Raw genomic sequence first — 20,593 nt, forward strand, 5'->3', positions numbered from 1 at the left:
TGAGACCCGAAGGATCGCTTTGCTAATAATTGATAGAGTTGGGGCTACACTTGAACTCCAGATGCTACTCTTGTCCTGTTATATCATGCTGCCTAAGTCATCTGTCTTTTCTTGCTGGCAGTGAACAGGATTTCCTTCAATAATTCAGCCATCCAATAAGTGTTGACAGAATGCTCAGGCTGTAATACAGCACATATTTTCAGGTCAGGTGCATTGGAGAAAGTAAGACTCCTACAGCATTTTGTTCTTACTGTACACAAACATGCACTCACCTACACAAATGCATATCTATTTATAATAGCAATTATCACGTTTAATTGTAATTTGTCTTTTTACATGTCCGTCTCCCCAACCAGACTGTGTGCTTCTTGAGCATCCTCTGATTATTCTGTTAGCTCCTTTTTATTTTCAATGCCATATGTAGATTCTGACACATAAGTGTCCAGTTTGTGGAATCAATGAATGAGTGAATGAATAAGTGAATTCAGAAGTGAAAGACATTATGCCCTCTAGGGGCTTATAGTCTTCTTGGGGAGATAAAGCATGAAATTTTCAATAAATAGATAAAAAAACAGACAAAAAAATTGCTTTTTTTTTTTTTTTAAAGAGAAACTTTGTTTATAGGGTTTGTTTTTTTTTTAACTAATATAAAACAGATTCCCAGCCTGTAGTTCATGTAATTGCTTCCCGGCGTCAGGATTGGTCAGAACATGAGATTGCAATGGAGACTAGCCCTACCATAATTTATCAGGATGTATCCAGTGAATCACAATCAGCTACTTCAACAATCAAAGCTCTGTTAGAACTCCAACAGACAACAGGTATGAATTCACATGCTCAATTGAATGAAGCATGTTTTCTCTAGAGATGGGTTGTGCTAAAATACTACCACTGTTATTATTATTACTATTATTTATTATTATTATTATTATTATTGCTATTATTTGAGCACATTTCCCCCCTCTGGACTTGTCTATAATCATTGGTACAGTCTGGTTTGCTTGTTAGTTCAGTAAGATGTACACAGGAATACTGAAACAAATGAACTACCTGTAGAACGGAGAAAAAAATTGACAGCTCTGTCTTTGTCTCCTGCTTAAAATGGACAGTCCTATTGTTTTTTAGCACTAGAAAGGAGTAGTTCCATCACCTCTAAGCACAAGGCTAGATACAGTACAGTAGCCAATTTAAGAATAGCAGGAGGCAGACTGAAGGGCCCTGCCATCTTCCTTGATATTGGCAGAGCAGTTTTGTGATCATAAAACACCTTTAGTGGCCCTTGCTAACATTCTGATTTGTCTTAATTTTATCTTCAGACTTATTTCTTTGAATAGTATAGGTTAGCCACTTGAGCTGTCACACAAAGTTGTCCTCATGTAACAAGATCCTATCAGTATTTCTAATTACTAAATATTGTTGATAACCTCTAGAACAAACCTGTGGAAGTTATACTGACTTTTCTATTATAATAGGTCAAAGATTTTCAGAGTATTTAAATGACCTTAGCCATTATGTCATCCAGCCTTTTCATTTTATGGATAAATAAACTGAGATCTAGAGAGGTTATCCAGTTGGTTAGTGACAGAGTGAGACTCATCTTTTGGTTCCTAGTTCAGTGTCCTCTCTACTTGTAGGGTGACTTTTGTATTTATTTTTTGTTGCTGTTGTTTTACTTATTTTGTTTTAAATGATTGTTCTGATTTTGTCAGGTTATGTACTCAGTGGGTATGAATATTCAGTGGACTTAGTTACTGGTTACCGTTTATTGTAACTTCCACCTTGTACAATCCAAAGATTACTAGCATTTAATGTATGTCTTTGGTTAATCCTTCTATTGGTGTTATTTTTGGCCTTAGGCATTTCTTCAATTCTTTGTCATTGACATACCTAGCCATTTCCGATAATGCTTTATAAAGGTGGGGACTTTGAACACATAGATTTTATAGAAAAATTGATAACAAGGTAGAAAGTGAGTCTGTTCACGTAAACCATTCTTGATTCCAGACTGTCATATCAAACATTTTTGTAGAAACAAAGAAGCCATTTTTTTTTTCTAACAAGGAAAATTTGTATTCTTTAAGAGTTGTTGAAGACATTGTAACATTCCTTTGGAGATACCTTGAATTTTTAATAGCTCAAATTAAACTGGTCACTGTGTTGTGCTACTCTGGGTAGATGTGTCGTACAGCAAATCATGTTATGTACTGCTTATTTACCCTTCGTTTTTAGGTTAATGAACTCAAGACCACCAGGGAATACCTTGAAGAAGGATATGGGAAATACCTTAAGGGGAGTGTGTACAAGAGAAAAATTCAGTTGCTTGGCTTAGAGCTAAAAGGGAGATGATTTTTGTATTATTGGATATGAGTCCTTCTTACTAGACTGCTGAGTATGGTTATGCAAGTTGTACACTAAATAACCATACATAGCAATCTGCTTTTTTCTTTTCAATTCACTGTCTACTTAGTCATTGCCAGTGTGACACCCCAGAAGTCTGGTTCATTATTCCTGTGGACAACTCTGGTTTTGGCAGTTGTAATAAAAGTTAACTTTTCCCCTGACTTTTTTATGCAGTAAAGGAAAAATTGGAATCTAAACCAAGACAACCCACTATTGACCTGAGTCAAATGGCAGTGCCTATTCAGATGACCCAGGAAAAGAGACATTCTCCTGAGAGTCCGTCAATTGCTGTGGTAGAGTCAGAACTAGTAGCTGAATACATCACTACTGGTAGGTGTCCTCTTAAAACATAGTATTAAGGTAGGAGAACTACCTTTCTGGATTTCATGGGATGATTACTTGGGGGAGAATATATTCTTTATATTTTTAGCTTTTTTCCTGTTTGTTTTCAGAGCAAATTCACATCATTCTTGAGATTTACCCTGTCTTGAATGACTTGGAAAAAAAATAGGATGTTGTAAAGTTTTTAAGTAATATAAAACTACAAGTCAGCCATAAATAACATTTGTGAATACACAACAGTTGTAGGGAGAGGATAAAATATTTTTTGTCTAAGAACGAGGGTTTTTTGTGTGTGTATGACAGGGTCTCACTCCCGTTGCTCAGGCTGGAGTGCAGTGGCGTGATCACTACTCACAGCAGCCTCAACTTCCTAGGCTCAGGTGATCCTCCTGCCTCAGCTTCCTGAGTATCTGGGGCTACAGGTGTGTGCCACTATGCCTGGCTAATTTTTTGTATTTTTAATAGAGGTGTGGTTTCACCATGTTGCCCAGGCTGGTCTTAAATTCCTGGGCTCAAGAGATACGTCCACCTTGCCCTCCCAAAGTGCTAGAATTACAGGCTGGAGCCACTGCACCTGGCCTAGAATAAGCATTTTTATGCATCAGGATTTTTTAGTTTTGTGGGAAGGGGGGTCAAAGGGGAAAGAAGGAATAAAATCCAACCCTTTTAATATTTTTTAAAAATTAGAAAGCCTTGGCTAGGCACAATGGCTCATGCCTGTAATCCCAGCACTTTGGGATGCTGAGGCAGACAGACTGCTTGAAGTCAGGAGTTTAAGTACAGCCTGGCCAACATAGCAAAACCCCGTCTCTCCTGAAAATACAAAAATTACCAGGCATGGTGGCACTTGCCTGTAGTTCCAGCTACTCAGGAGGCTAAGGCATGAGAATCGCTTGAATCTGGGAGGTGGAGGTTGCAGTGAGCTGAGACCACACCACTGCACTTAAGGAGACTGTCTCAAAATAAAAACAAAAACAAGCCAAGAAACCCTTAAATCCATGTAAATACCAGTTCTGGTGGAAAGCAGATTAGGTATTTGTTTAAAATGTGGTCTGGCAGCAAAACACCAAGATGTTTAGATGGCATATACAGAGAAATAAAACGAGATAGATGATTTTTCCCCTATTCTGATGAGACCACACCTGGAATACTGCTTTCTCTTTTGAACACTTTATTACCTTGAAATTTGAAATAGTCCAGAGAGTAGTAATGTGACTAATTAAGGGTTTAAGAAAGATGACTTGTGAGGCAATATGTAGATGACTCCTATCTTAAGTTTTTTTTTTAGCAGTGATTACAGGAGAACATAAACTTACAGATATTTGAAGGACATAAATACCAAAGAGAAAAGGAATTTGTTGGCATCATTGTAGGAGATAATATTATTAAGACTAATGGGTTAAAATTGCCAAAGGGTAAAATCCAGGTAAGATATGGAAAGCCATCTAGAATCTTTCTTTAGAGATATTTAGCAAAAAGCTAAAGCAGAGGCCAGTATTCTGGGGAACTTAATATTAATCTCTGGGGGTAGACTAGATTATCACATGGTGAAGAGATGAAAAGACCTATGATTTCTTCCCTTACTTATCCTTTCAGAACGCACTGATGAGGGGACAGAGGTTGCTTTTCCCCTTCTAGGTAAGTGGTGTGCATCCATTTGTAGTATCACTGAAGGTAAAAGATGATTGTTTTGGGGGGAACCACTTAAATGGATGCGCTCTACTCTCATCTGGTAGAGGAAAGGTAAGCTCCACTTAGTGAAAGGAAGAGAGATTTTTCCTTTTGTAAAATAGTGGAATTATTTCTCAGAAATGAGCATTTTGACACTGCAACAAAAGAGTTCTTTAAAATAACAAAATGGCTGCTTTATGGTGTTTATATGGTCCAGACAAAGTCACTTCAGCTATTTTCCAAGTGTTTATTCTATGACCTTCTCTCATAATCTCCACCCATCATATCCGTAGCCATGTTAAGCATTTTCTTTTACTTAAAAGTCAGCTACTTGGCCTGCCCCTTGTATCATTTTGTAGTAGGTATTAGTTCTTACTTTCCTGAACTCTGGAGAATTACTGTGAAGTAATTTATAATTGAAGGAGAGTTATTTTTAAGTAGATTTAGTTGATCTTTTTAAAATCCATTTCACTTCTTAATAAAAAAAATACTTAATGTAATAATTATGAAGATTAGTTTGGGCAGTGAAGTGTTCCATATAATTGATAATTTCATCTGAAATGTATTATTTATTTTCACATGTCATTCATTTTCAATGCTTTTATTTAAAAACTATTAATCTGCTTAATTTTAATATTATAATTTTTTTTTTTTACCCAGTCATATTGTAAACTATTTAAGTCATTGTTGTTTTAATGTAAACCTTAACTATCATTTTTTCGGTTATGTTGAACACTTATGGAAGATTTTATTAACTCAACATAATTTAACATGTACATATAAAGCATACTGTGATATATAGTAAGATACTACAGTACATTTATAAAAGCATACTGGTGATGCTGCCTATAATCTCAAATCACATGTAGATATACAGTATGTATAGCAACAATAGAAACACTGTTGTGAATAAAGATAGAATGTGCCATTAAAAAAAGCCCATTTGTATGTCATTGGATAGTTTTAAAGTTAGTCCTTACAATACACAAATGGCATTCTTACTTTGATTTCCATAGTGATCATCTTATTCTTGAACACCCCACTATGACTTTTCTAAACAGAAAATCAGTGCTTTTTGAAATTGTAGATCAGGGTATATGAACATTAGAATTGTGGATTATTGAGAGAGTTTCAGTAATCCCAAAATCCTTAGCTAATTTACAGAAATGTTGTATTTTATCTGTTTCTAATTCAAAGGATTAGTTTCCCAGTCACCATAGCATTTTTAAAGCTCTGTAGACTGTGTAAAAAGTTGAAGTTGAGGCCGGATATGGTGTCTCATGCCTGTAATCCCAGCACTTTGGGAGGTCGAAGCAGGGAAATCTCTCGAGGCCAAGATTTCAAGACCAGACTGACCATCATGGCAGAATCCTGACTCTACTAAAAATACAAAAGTTAGTCTGGTGTGGTGGCACCCACCTGTAATCCCAGCTACTTGGGAGGCTTAGGCATGAGAATAGCTTGAACCTAGGAGTTGGAGGTTGCAGTGGACAGAGATCGTGCCACTGCACTCCAGCCTGGGTAACAGAGCAAGACTCTGTCTCAAAAGAAGTAAACAAATGAATAAAAAGTTGAAGTTGAAGATCTGATAGATTCGTTACTTCATGAGACCTTTATAGCAAGAGAATAAGAGAATAAGAATAGAGTTTTTAAAAGGTCTATATTTGTAAAAAGGTCTATTCTTTGAAAAGAATAAGACCTTTGTAATAAGAGATTAAGAAGCAGGGATGTTTTCTATACTGCACTCTTACCCATTCGTGTCAGATGAGCTGAATTTGAGATGATAGAACAGATTTTTCTATTATTTTGTTAACTCTTTATATTTGTTTAGTACTTTAAGGACCATTTTTCAATCTGTTACTTCATTTGTAACCACCTCTTCTAGGTAGAAACAGCAAGCTTTTATTATCCCATTAAAAACAAAGTCAAACAAAACAAAACCTCTTAGGTTTTAGAGGCTAATAGAAGGTGAGTGACCTCTTCAAATTCACATGGCTGGTTGGTGGTAGAACAGGACAGAATCCAAGTGTGATTCTTGGTCCAGTTTATTTTCTGCAGTCTCACCCAGACCTTTAAATTTTTAGAAACTGTCAGGTTGTGAGACAGAATCACTTAATATAAAGGAGTGAATGCTACTTACGTTTTTATTGTATGTGGAACTGAGACCAAGAGATTAAAGAACTTGTATTGCATTACTTTCCTTAAAAATACTATTTTGGGATTACAGAAATCGATTACTGCTCTGTTACCTTAACGGGATGAAAGTCATTGGAGAAAGTGAGTACAGCTCACGAGAGGATGCAACTTTAAGGGGTTTATTCCCTCTTTGTGATAAGAGTTTTCACAGTGCTTCCATATACATTTCTCATCTCATCCTTATAATAGCTCTGTTATTCCCATTTTGCAGATGAGGAAACAGTCTCAGAGAAGATAAGAGACTTTCTTAGAGTCACACAGCTCATAGATGGGCAGACTGTGGTCTTCTGCCTCCTAGTTCACAATACTACACTTTCTTTCTGTGATACAAGCTCACAGACATTTGTTTAAAATGACTACTGGTTACAGATGCTGTGGTGATTTCTGGAGAAATATCATCACCTCCTCTATTTTCAGTCAGCCATCGCTCCCAGCCCCAACAGCCTTCCCAGCCCCAGCGGACCCTGCTCCAGCATGTGGCTCAGTCACAGACCGCAACACAGACTTCGGTGGTGGTGAAGTCCATCCCAGCATCTTCCCCTGGAGCAATCACCCACATTATGCAGCAGGTTGTATCTCTTCTTTTTCTTCCTATCTTCTGAAACTGCCCATGCTTGAAATAAGATTCAGTGTCATCTTGTATTTTAAGAGGAGAAATAATGAAATGTAGAGTGTTTGTGTAATTCTTTTCTAAGAAATGAGTACAGGAAATGAATTAAGGGTCTTACCACCAGAAAATAATTCTGAAACAATGTTCTTAAATCTGTGAACTCTAACCATTTCAAAAGAGTGAGAATGTCTAGATGAATCTAATGACATCAGAATTGGTCACTGTTTTTGTGTATTTTATTGTGGAAGAATTTATCATGAGGTAAATAAGACATTCAAATGACAACATTTGGCTGGTTTAGCTGTTTGCTGCTGGGTCTGTTTTGTTTTGTTTTGTTTTTGTTTTTGTTTTTGTTTTTTTTTTGCTTTTATAATGAATCCTTCCTCTTGGTAACATTATGAATAAGTAGGAAAATAAATATTTGATTTTTTTTAACTATAAGTGGTCAGTTACAGAGGAAATGCAGCAGAAAGTTGAGAATATAAATCTAATGTGAAACCGGACATCTGGTACTAAGGGGAATGGGGAAAAGGAAAAGTATGTTGATAGATTGATTTTGTGTCAGATACTGTACTTTGAGCTTTACGTATATTAACTTATTCAGTTCTTACTATGATCTTGCAAGGTTGGGTGTATTATCCCTCTTTTACAAGTGAGGAAACTTAGGCTCACTTCAGTAAGAAAGTAAGAAACTTGCTCCAGGTGGCAGAGCCAGGATTTAAACCCAAAGTGAACTGCCTCAGTTAAATAGTTATGTCATGGATATCGTGATTAAAGCATGACTTATTAGTAGTAGTCACATAAGTCACCATCATTCACATGGTGATGAATCTAATTGTAGGCAAACTACTTGAAAGAAAGGCAATGAAAAATGTTGAACTGAAAGGCTGTATGTGCAAAGTCATTATGGTATAGGGGAGAATTACAGTTGAATCTCAAAATTTTATAGTTTAGAATTTAAGTGTTGCATATGATAAGGCAGTAGGAAGGTAGGGAATAGGTTGGATCTTGTTGTGTCACTGAGGGAAGCCAACTGGCTGAAGGTTTTGTTGGGTGGCAGGTCTCAGCCTGGAGTCTGGCCCTCTCCTGGCAGGTCCTGACACTGTCCTTTCTCCAGACACCTAGAGAGGTCTGACAGGCTGACCCTAACCTGTCACTCAAGATGATGCCTCCTCACAACACCGAGCACTGACACTGAGCACTCTCCTTTCTACTAACAGGAATGCTCTTATCCCCTCCTCCATCTCCTTCCCTCCTGGGAGCCAGGGCTCTAGGATGCTATTGTCTGGTGGTCCTGGGAGCTGAGCAAAGGAGTGAGGAATGCTAGTCGAGAGATGCTTCCTGCAGACCTTGGTGAAGCCTGAAGAATGACCTCCACCCGTGCAGGGGGCTCTCTGTGGGGACTGGGACAGGCATGGGTCTCAGACAATCTCCCTGACCTTCCAGACAACACTGGACGTACACATGGCCACAGTGGGCTTCTCTGAACCTTGGCTTTTCTCTGGACCTCATGCCTTGGTTGCTGCTTTCAGACAGGGTAACATCATGAATTGGCCGGATAGCTATTTCCTCAGCCAAGGAGCATTTCTCTTCTTTTTCCATATTAGACTGTGCTTGCAGGGCCACCTTATTCTAATCTGTAAGTTCTGGATCCTCTAAGACTTTTCTTATAGTAGTGAGTAAACCAGTTTTCGAAGTACTTAATGTCTGAGAGTTGAAATTGCAAGAGTTTCAGTCTAAAGCTCCCTGAGGTTTCTTGGTCTTTCTAGGTTCTTCTGAAATTTTTTGAATGAATCTTTTACAGCTAGTGCTCGACTTAACGACCATGATTGGTTCCGACAGACCGGTCATAAGACGATTTCGTTGTAAGTTGAGTAGGCTATATGCACGCGGAGATGGTAGTGCTGCCGGAAGCTGGTCCACACTGTCGTACGCCCAGCTGGGCAACGTTTGCACTGCCAGACGCGGAGCAGTCGTGGCTAGCGATTGTGGTTGTAAAGTCGAATGGTCGTAAGTTGCATAGGTCGTAAGTCGATCAGTACCTGTAAGTCTTTTTCAGTTAAGAGGAAAATGTAGCAATGCAGATGTTTTTCTTATTTCATTCTTACTTTGTGCCTTTTTTACTTAGGCATTAAGCAGTCACACTGCTTTTACCAAACACAGCGAGGAACTTGGAACTGAGGAGGGCGAGGTTGAAGAGATGGACACTTTAGACCCTCAGACAGGTCTGTTTTACCGATCTGCCCTGACTCAGTCACAGTCAGCTAAACAGCAGAAACTTAGCCAGCCCCCGCTGGAACAGACTCAGCTGCAAGTGAAAACTCTACAGTGCTTCCAGACTAAACAGAAGCAGACCATCCACCTGCAGGCAGACCAGCTCCAGCACAAACTCCCACAAATGCCCCAGCTTTCCATCAGACATCAAAAACTCACCCCTCTCCAGCAAGAACAAGCACAGCCCAAGCCAGATGTACAGCACACACAGCATCCCATGGTGGCCAAAGACAGGCAGCTTCCTACCTTAATGGCACAGCCCCCGCAAACTGTAGTACAGGTGCTTGCAGTGAAAACCACGCAGCAGCTCCCTAAACTGCAGCAGGCTCCGAACCAACCAAAAATCTACGTGCAACCCCAAACCCCCCAGAGCCAAATGTCGCTCCCAGCTTCGTCAGAGAAACAGACGGCAAGCCAGGTAACAGAATATTGATAGCATGCAAAGTTAAACTTCTCTGTTCACGGAAAAAAAAAAAAATGAGACCATCACGACCCTATCATGATTATCAGTGCTTTCTCCTGGCAAGAGGAAACCCAAAAGCCTCATTACGCTGGTAGTACTTTGCCCCATCAGAAGGTTGACATTAGGGAAGAAATGCACGCATTAATATGTAGGAAGAAAAGAAAGCATAGCATTCAGAACTTGGTTTTCCAGGCAGTTTTTACTGAAATCACTTCAGCATTGACCAACAGTGCATAGAAGCGATATCTTTAAATTATTTTTATTTTTTGGTATAAAATATTTATTTCCATGCCCGTAAACTCTGATTCCTGTGGCAATAATGCTAAGTAAACAGCAGTCTTTAAAGGAACTTCACTGAACATCTTTCTTTGTAGTTTGTATCATAGCCATCTACTTAAATTTATTTTTTAGGCTTCTCTTCTAGATTACAGAGGAATTATTGGCGGATAATTGAAAACAAAATTATGTTAGCAAAGCCAGTGGCTCTGGAGTGATATATATGTATGTATATATTATAAATACATATATATAGAATATGTTTATATACATGTATTTTGAAGCAAAAGATTGGAAAAATATTCTTTTTATTTTGAAAAGCAGAAGATTATATGAAATAATTTGAGCCAGGTTGAAAGGTGTACTGTTTAGGGATATAAATCCCAAAGGAAGACTAGGCCACTGAGACTATTTTTTTCTTTATTGCTATAAACCTTGGCTGGCTGAACAAAGGTTCTTTCAACCCCTCCTCTTTCTCTAGGTTTTGTAAAAGCAACCAGACCCTTCCTATTCAGCCCTCTTTTTAAAACAGCGAGCTTCAAAACTGTCTTCCTAGTATGTAGCGCACGAATGTTTCTTTTGCCATATTGTCTGGGGTATTTGATTAGGTTTTCTCAAAGAGATGTAGCTATAACACACACAACCCCAATTTATTTTCAGGTGGAGCAGCCAATTATAACCCAAGGATCCTCTGTTACAAAGATAACTTTTGAGGGGCGCCAGCCTCCCACAGTTACAAAGATAACTGGTGGCAGTTCTGTGCCTAAGCTGACATCACCAGTTACAAGCATATCTCCCATTCAGGCCTCTGAGAAGACAGCAGTGTCTGACATTTTGAAAATGTCTTTGATGGAAGCTCAGATTGATACAAATGTAGAACATATGATAGTGGATCCCCCAAAGAAGGCTCTTGCCACTAGCATGCTCACTGGTGAAGCAGGATCATTACCGTCCACCCACGTGGTGGTCGCAGGGATGGCGAATTCCACTCCCCAGCAACAGAAATGTAGAGAGTCCTGTTCAAGTCCATCCACTGTTGGCTCTTCCCTAACGGCAAGGAAAATTGATGCACCAGCAGTGCCTGCGACAGGCCAGTTCATGCGGATTCAGAATGTAGGCCAAAAGAAAGCCGAAGAGAGTCCAGCAGAAATTATCATCCAGGTAAGAACTGGAAGGAAAATGAGAAATCTTGGGCATCTTGGGGGTTGTGGGTTTGTGTGATATGTTTTTGACTTGACACAGGAAGAGTCAAGCCAAGACAGCAAGAAGACATAGATATTATCTTTGAGATGGTGTTTGACAAATTTGGTTTAATATCTATTACAAAAATACAAATTTATTTATTTTTTGGAAGAGAATCTGAAAATTGATGGACATTGTCACCCAGCAAAATGTAAAGGCAATGAAGGACCCATGTGTCAGTTTGATTTTGTAAGATACAAGCTATACTTGAAGTTATACTTGCCAATGTGTCAATTCATTAAGTCAACCCAGAAAATAAGAAGTCCCTGGGTTCAAATTTTGAATATTTCAATTTTTGCTAAAAAAATTCTGGAATGTAACTGGATTGCACTTCTCTTTCAAGTTAATTTTGGGGACCCTTTTCTTGAAAGAACAGTTCTTGTTCTTGATCCAAATTTATGACTCAGGATAGTCAAACCTCAACTGCAATGTCTGCAGAGACATGTTCTAATGGAGTATTTCTCTCTTTTTTTGGAGACAGAGTCTTCTCTGTCCCCCAGGCTCCCAAGTAGCTGGGACTACAGGCGCATGCTACTACACCCAGTTAATTTTTTGTATTTGTAGTAGAGACAGGGTTTCACCGTGTTAGCCAGTATGATCTTGATTTCCTGACCTCGTGATTGGCCCGCCTCAGCCTCCCAAAATGCTGGAGTTACAGGTGTGAGCCACCGTGCCTGGACAAGGGAATATTTCTAAATAATGCTTTATATTTAATTTGGGACTAACCATGAACTTTACTGTTTATTTCAATCATTGATATTAAAAAATCTTGTTTGGTTACTGTCATCCCTTTGTAAGTACAGGCTAGTTGACACACTAGAATTATTCATTGATAATAGATGGTACCTCACATTCCCTTGATTCTAAAAATCATCTTTTGTCATGTGTAGTATATCAAGATCAAAGAATTACTGAGTCCAGGCTACCCCTTGCGAGGTATCAGATTGTTTTCTTGACATTTGTCATTTTTTTCTAAATATATATATAACTGAGAATGTATCAGAGCAGCATATTTTAGTTAATTGAGAATTTGGATTTATTGAAATATGAGTAGACTAGGATTTACCATCAATTCATTATGGTAAACTTTGTCTTTGCCATGATTCCAAGCTATGGGAGAATGCAAATTGACCAATGTTATTAAACCAATGAAGATAGAATTAAGTATAGAGGAAATGCTTAAAGGTGGGTAGAAATGGCCATTGAATTATTAAAGTCATTTGTTTCCCTTTGAAAAACAAATGTAAATGAAGTAAATATTTCTTGACAAAATGATTTGTGATTTGTATTTTCCTTTGAAAGAGGTAAAATGTGGTGGGAAAAGAATGGTTTTCTGGCTTTGCCATTCATTATATGATTTTGGGCAAGGCCAAAATAAGGTTAACATTATTTTGCCTTGGATTTCTTATCAGCAAAATGGGAATAAGTAATGCCTACTTTACAGGATTGATGTAAGGATTATACAAAATTAAGCACTTAGGACAGTACCTGGCTCATAGTGATTGTCTAACAGATGGTAACTATTACTGTTTTTACCAAAATTTATTGTACCTACTGGGGGCTCAGATTGCTGTACTCACGAAATTAAAAATCATTTTGAATAGCTTATTTGGGAATTATTTTTCTGTACTTCATAAACAAGAATGAAAATGTAATTCACTTCATGTATCAAGGATGGTAGTTAATGTATAGGTTCTTTACAGAATTCTCAGCCAGCTTTTAGCTAGGTATGCTGTGTCAGAGGTAAGGACAGCAGAGTGATTAAGAACCAAACTTTTGGAGTCAGATTCCTAGGTGTGATTTCTACCTGTACCCATTATGGGTACTTGTGAGTTTGGGCATCTGAATTAACCTGTGTATCTCTGTTTCTTTACCTGTGAAGTGGAAACATTAACATCTACTTTACAGGGTGGTTTTGAGGATTAAGTGAGAAAATGTATATAAAGCACTTGGTCAAGTGTCTATGTAGAGCAATGCTCAATAAAGATAGCTCCTATTATTATACTCATGATTAATATATTGTTAGAGCATTTTCAGGTCTTACTAGTTATGTTTAGCTTTGATCTGAAGTATTGATTTGCTGAGTACAAAGTGCTTTGGTTCTAGAAGAATGCTCTATAAAAATTCAACAGATTTGATATTAAATGCTTTGAATGAAAAGCATTGCTCTTTGTGGACAGTCTGTATTTTACTCATTGGTTGGTTTGTTCATTCATTCATTCCACATATATATAACTACTGTGTTCCAGGCACAGTGCTAAGTGCTGAGAATAGGGAAGTAAACAAGCTGTATCCTCTATTGTAAAGAAGTCTATATATGTGGAATTCATAGACTTTTAGAACTGCAAGGATCTTCACAGTATATCATCCAACTATCTTATTTTACACAAGATTAACGTAAGGCTCAAAGAAGTAGAATGACTTGCTCAGAGGCCCTCAGCAAGTCAGAGACAGAGCTGAACTAAAAATCTAGGCTTCTTGACCTTGTCTAATAGTCTTACACTATTATCAGCTATGTGGAAGAAAAGAGCAGAAACAAACAGAACTTCATAACTCCAGAATCAATATGTAGGCATCTTGCATTATTTTCTTGATAGTAAAAGGTTATTTTGGTCAGATATATTTGCAAAGTGCTGATACTCAACTTTGTTCTGGGGTTTTTAATGTTAAAAATGTATATTTATTTATCAGATGTTTATTGAGCATCTGCTGTGTGCCAGGCCCTGTTCAAAACTTTGGGCTTCTAGCAGTGAGTAAGATCGTCAAGATCTTTGCTCTGTTCACTTCTCTTGGAGCTTACATTTTAAGAGTAAGAAACAATGTAACATGATAAATGGAATGAACAAAAAATGTAACAGAATGTAATAGAGATGGGGTGGGTGGGATGAACCCACTACTTTTGGTTTGGTAGTCATGGAAGAAAAGCTTTTCTTCCAAACATTTGAACTGAGTTGAAGATGTCAGGACAGAGCCAACCATACCATGATTTGGAGGAAGAGTATTCCAGGAAGAGGGGAAGGACTAGTACAAAAGCACTAAGGTACAAGAGAGTTTGGCATGAGGCTGGGAGCCATGGTGAGGTGTTTGGTTGCACGTGAAGTACAGTAGGAAACAATTTTAGAGTTTTAAACAAGAATATGACATGAACGGATAAAACTTTTCAAAGGATGTCTAATAAAGATGAGGAAAAAGAACCTGACAAGGCAGCCTACCTGTGGTATTTACTTACACAGAGGTCTATAGCAAGTGTTCATCTACTACTATTCGTCTGCAGATAATAAAGGGCAAAATTTGACTACATTTACATTTACCTTTGCTTAATAATCAAATGAAAGTTTCATTCAAAGTTTGTTTCTTGAATTAGGCAATAGATTTCAGCCTCCTTTGTTAGAAGAGGCACCATAAAGGAGTGGAAAGATCACTTCCAGTTGCCTAAGATTTAGATTTGAATCTTGGCAAATCTAAATCCTTCACTTTGGTGAAGTCACCTACCCTCTCAGCTTCCTCATTTGCAAGTGCAAATAATCATTTCCTTATAGTGCCGTTACAGGGATTTAGTAGAGTATGATATGTGAAAGCACCTTGCACAGTGCCCGGCGTGTAGTAGTTGTCTAATAAATGTCCATTTTCTTTTTTTTTTTTTGGTATTGTTGGGGAAATGGTTCTGTTACCTTTTCTTACCATAAAGATTCTCCTATGTCTTCTCTTCCAGGCTATTCCTCAGTATGCTATTCCTTGTCACTCCAGCTCCAATGTGGTGGTGGAGCCCAGTGGGCTTCTTGAGCTAAACAACTTCACTAGTCAACAGCTGGATGACGAGGAGACAGCAATGGAGCAGGACATAGACAGTAGCACGGAGGATGGAACTGAACCCAGCCCTTCTCAGAGCTCTGCTGAACGGTCCTAGTGTTTTGGACACAATAGTGCACTTTAAAACCTGCTTGGTTACCAAGTGTCCAGGGAAACTCTCGTATTTTGATGTATAAAAAGAGCACTTTGCCCATACTTAGGCTGTGGACCCTAAAACAGCAGTGTTTCAACAAGATATTGCTGCAGGAGCAGCATTTTAAAACAAGATAAAACTCACAGGGGAATGTACTTTTTTAAAAAAAAAATGAAAAAAAAAAAAAAAAAAAAAAGCTGCACATTTACAGTGACTTGAGATCTAGTCTTCTTTCTCTGTTGGATCATGGCCGGTGGATAAGTTTTGTCTTGCAGTGGAAAGAGACTTTTCCTGTGCATGTTTCTCAACTGGTTACTACTGAGCAAAATACCATCTAAAAGGGGAATGTGAATAGTTGTATTTTGAAATGATGTGTCAGGAAAAGTTTTTAGAAAATTTGTATGTTTTTGCAAATCCCTGGAAGTGTTGAATTGGTTAAAATTTTACATTTGCTCAGTTCATAATTAGTTTATAAGTACCTAGAAAAATACTGGCATTAAAGAATCCTTGTTGGATGGTAGAATTCAGATCCCTAACCAGTGAGAAGTGCTTTTTGGGTGGCTTGTGCATTCTCATCAGTTGTGTGCTAATTTATTGTATTGTTCCTTTGTGCTCTAAGCAGCACACTTGCCTTCTATTTATTTAAGTGTAAACATTTCAAAGCAGGCCGTACTCCGTCTGGCAAATTTCTTGTAAACCAGGATTGCGTACCCTTTCCATCGTCCTCGTCTCCCCACTTTCCTTTAAGAAAACTTACTAGAAAATGTTTCGTTGCAAAGCAGAGGAAAAGAAACATTTTCAGGCCTAAAGGAAATGTTCAGTTATGTTAAGAAAACAAATTATTCATTCATATGATGCTTTCTTAACGTTGAAATTGCACATTCACATTGGACTGAGACTTTGAAAATAACTTTTACATACTTTTGTTTAAGCCCCTTTGAAATGTATAAAAAGTTCATTTACAGTTCTAAATGTAATGTTTTTAAACATTCTACCTTTTTAGGACACAGTTTGTTTAAGCAATATGTTTTGGTCTTGTGATCACTGTCTGTCACAAGTAGAGTGAGGGGTAAGGGGGTGGGAGGGTAAGAGTTTTGACAAGTTGTGGCAAAGGAAACTATACTTTTCATTTTTAAAAATGTAAATAGAAAAGTTTTTAACGGTTTTATATAGATTTCACTATAAATAAGCATTTTAAGACTGACAAATGTTGAACTGTACATACATTTATCAGCATAACTGCCCAGTTTTTTTGGTGCTGAAGTACTGTAAGTAGAATTCATCAACAGTCTCCTAATTTTTGCATCTACATCGGGGGGAGAAAAGCTGTGATACTGTAGTTAATAAATTCCCACTAGAGTGACACTGAAGATTTAAACACAAGCATTCGTAAGATGCACTGATCTCTGGTGGTTGTCACTAGTTCTGCTAGGTGATAGTGACTTACCCATAGATGGAGCTGTTGGATATTATTTTATTGTACAAATTCATGTTTAAAAAACTTTGTGACTGTTTCTAGTTAAGTAATTTTTTAACCTTTCTGGGTCATAGACTTGTTTGGAAATCTGATTAAACTATGAACTCTCACCAAAAGATACACATGCAACATGTTAAATACATGTTAGACGTTGCATACAATTTTGGGGGCTCATGGGCCTCTAAGCCTATCCATGTATTCCAGGTTAAGCCCTCTGTTATGGTCAATCCATTACTTACAGATGTAAGTTTTTATAAAATTATAAAATAAAGTATCTTTTAAATATTCATGGATCAAATAACAAGAGCAAACCTGAATAAAGTTATGTTTTACATATTTTGGCAGCATAGCATACCTGTGTCCCTTGAGAATTTAGCGTTCATATGTTTCTGCAATTGGAATGGCAAATAAAACTGGCATCATCTACATTTTTAAAAATTACAAATATTAAGAAATTATCAAGTGAGATTTTAATTTTTTTCTTTTAAAGGTACTAATTTCAAATAGAGCATGCATCCATTTATTTATTCAACAAATATTAATTGAGCATATTCTGTGTGACAGGTAGTATTCCATGCACTGGGGATACGATAGTGAAGAAACAGGAAATCCTATCCTTACGAAGTTTATAAACAGGGCTTCCTGCTGATGAGCTGATGAAGTGGATACAAGGAATGAAGATAGGAGAAAATAAGAATAATCCTTACGTTTTTTCATTAAGTGGATAGATGGTGATGCCAATATGGATTTTCAGACATCCCTTTACTGAAAGTCTTAGCATTATATGTATTAGTATTCCATGTTTAAGTACATAAATTAAAAGTAATTTAAAGTCATCTCTTTGAAGGATATTAACAAATTACGATGCAAATGCTACAGAATTTTTAAAATTCTAACAACTATTAGGCAGCAATAAGAAAAATCCATTTGGTTTAAAGTAAACTTTAATAAGTGCCTAGTATTGCAGATGCAGTTTATGGTGAACTTAGAGGATTAAAAAACGGGGGACTTCATTGAAAAGTGGGGCTTCATTGACATATTTACATGCCATAAACTCACCCATTTAAAGATACTGTTTTAATAGTTTTAGTATATTCACGGAGTTGGGCAACCCATTACCACAATCAATTTGAGAACATTTTCATTAATCATAAAAGAAACCCTGAACTGAAACCACCATCACTCCAGCCCTGGGTGACCACTCATCTACTTTCTGCCTTTTATGGATTTGCCTATTCTGGACATTTTATATAAATGAAATTATATAATATGTGGTCTTTTGTGACTTCTTTCACTTAGCATATTTTCAAGGTTCATCCATGTTGTAGAATGTGTCAGTACTACATTTCTTTTTGTGGCCATTCCATTGTGTGAAATATATCACATTTTGTTTATCCATTTATCAATTGATGGATATTTGCACTGTTTACACTTTTGGGCTGTTATGAATAATGCTGCTATGAACATTTGTGTACAAGTTTAACATATATTTTCAATTCTGATGGGTATATACCTCGGAGTGAAATTGCTGGGTCACACAGTAACTATTTAACCTTCTGAGCAAGTGCCAGACTCTTTTCCACAGGAACTGCATATGTTACATTTTCATCAGCAGTCTATGAGAGTTTCAGTTTCTCCACATCCTTGCCAACACTTGCCGCTATTTGTCTTTTTGATTATAGTCATCCTCACGTATGAATTATAAAATGATGCCCCATTGTGGTTCTAATTTACTTTCCTCTGATGGCTAATGATGAGCATCTTTTCATGTGCATATTGGCCATTCATGTATCTTGGGAGAAATAGCTATTCAGGTTCCTTGCCCATTTTCCAATTGTTTTCTTTTTACTCATTTTAAATTGAGAATTTTTGAAGTACAGGAAATACTGCTAGCCTTATGAGAAAAGTAATATTCATCACCCTTAAAATCCTAAGTTAGGTTCTAGTTCTTCCTCTAATGTAATGACTTAGCAGCATTAAAACAGTATAGCTCCATAGTTGAAAACTTGCTTTTAATTGCATTTCTCTGTGAGGTTCTCACAATAGCCTGCTGAGGTAGCAGACATAGTACAAAGGAAATAGTAGTCAGATGGTCTGGATTTGACTCTGAGGCTCTTCTGTGTATTGATCATGTGAATTTTAGCAAGTCACATTTCCTCTTTGAGTCAGTTTCTCCATAATAAAAGTGAGTATTTCTAACCCCATGGGATTATTATGAAGGCGAGATGAAACACTACATGTAAATAGGCCAGCGAGAGTTAGGTGCTCAGTGTTTTTTGCGTCCAATAATTATACCGCTCCTACTTTATAAGTGAAAAACTGAGGGTTCAGAGAAGTTAAATGATGTACTAAAACTCAGATTAAATGCTAATGGCATCATGCTGAGCCATGAATTAATACCTTCTCTAGAAGGAAGTGTGTATGCCACCAAACAGGACTGGCCATTGGAAGGATGGAGGAATTCAGTACTGGACTATTGACATGTCTGCTAACGAGCCTTGGGTGCTTTACACAGAGATGCTCAATTCAGGTTTTCTTTTTTGTTTTTTAGTTTAATTATGTGTCACAAATCCCATGTATGAGGAAGTGAAGTGAAAAAAAGCACTGTATAAGCAAGACCTTTCCCAGAAAGGATATTGAAAAAAAAAGTCTGGTGCCTCTGCCTGCAGGTTCATAAACTTTAAGTAAGCAAGTCGTGATGACCTATATATTGAAAAAGAAGACGAAACACAGGATCAGATTTGTACTTGTGAGAAGGCTTGCTCTGCCTTCTCCCCTCTCCCATGCTCACAAATATGTACTGTAACTGAAACCATATACTTGCTTTTTTTTTTTTTTAAACCAGACAGGCCCTGTGAGCTTGGACCATCGCTAAAAGGCATAAAACAGCAGAGGATGGAATGAAATAGTACGCCATTATCTGATTTCTTAAACAAAACTGATAAATAAGCAATCTTCTCTCCAAGTGGTTCTGTCTGGTGTCCTGACTTTTCTGTCTGTCTTGCAACAGATAGTTAATGGGCTCTTTCTCTATGCCGACATTGGAAATGTAGTTGTCAGCTAGGTGGAAAAAGCCTGTACTCTCGTGGAACATCCAGTCTAGTGAAGGAGACCTGTTAATCAAAAATTAAAACTAGATATATTAAATGTTAAGAGCTGTGATGGAGAAATGCATAGTGTCATGATAGCATATAAATTGGGGAGAGTTTCCCTCAGGAAGGAATGCTTGAGCTGTGATCAGAAGGAACAGGAGGAATTAGGTTTTGACTAGGCAAAAAGGAGGGAGATAAGCTATGCAGGCAGATAGGACAGCAGATGGGAAACCCCTGTAGTGGGAGAGGCATGGTGGGAGGAAAACTTCTAGCAGGCCAGAGTGGCTGCAGCATGGTGGGAGTAAACGGGGAGGACCAAACTATATGAATCTTGCAGGTTGTGATAAAGGTGTGTTTGTCTTTACTCTATGAACAATGGGAAGTCATCAAAAAGTTTAACTGGAGCTGGCAAAATGAATTAATACACTTACAAAATGTTTGGAATCTTGCTTTATTAGAGCAGAGAATATATTTGACATTTCTTTTCTGATAACAGTCTTACCTCCTTATGTCCTTTTCTCAAACATCTTCAGTGGTTTCCTAATACAATGGTATGAATCTAGCATTTAAGGCTCTTAACCAAAGCATCATTTTCTAGATTCATGTT

General features: G+C 37.5%; 1 protein-coding gene across 11 annotated transcripts in view; it reads left to right on the forward strand.

Annotated features, from left to right (window-relative positions):
* Positions 1–17,320, forward strand: part of EMSY (EMSY transcriptional repressor, BRCA2 interacting) — a 106,922-nt gene extending 89,602 nt beyond the window's left edge. For 5 of the 11 annotated variants that reach the window (XM_032259123.1, XM_032259127.1, XM_032259122.1 and 2 more), the window contains 7 exons: positions 657–821; positions 2,575–2,730; positions 4,339–4,380; positions 7,027–7,178; positions 9,348–9,911; positions 10,893–11,393; positions 15,187–17,230. In XM_032259123.1, coding sequence (XP_032115014.1) covers positions 657–821; positions 2,575–2,730; positions 4,339–4,380; positions 7,027–7,178; positions 9,348–9,911; positions 10,893–11,393; positions 15,187–15,381 — 1,775 coding nt within the window. In that variant the 3' untranslated portion in view covers positions 15,382–17,230. Of the gene's footprint in view, positions 1–656; positions 822–2,574; positions 2,731–4,338; positions 4,381–7,026; positions 7,179–9,347; positions 9,912–10,892; positions 11,394–15,186 lie in introns of all 11 variants that reach the window. The other 6 variants (XM_032259132.1, XM_032259125.1, XM_032259121.1 and 3 more) reach the window with 5 other exon arrangements.
* The last annotated feature ends 3,273 nt before the right edge of the window (positions 17,321–20,593 follow it).

The sequence above is a fragment of the Sapajus apella genome, unplaced genomic scaffold (genome assembly GCF_009761245.1).
Source record: "Sapajus apella isolate SASKATOON/1434 unplaced genomic scaffold, GSC_monkey_1.0 scaffold106, whole genome shotgun sequence".
Lineage (NCBI taxonomy): Eukaryota > Metazoa > Chordata > Mammalia > Primates > Cebidae > Sapajus > Sapajus apella.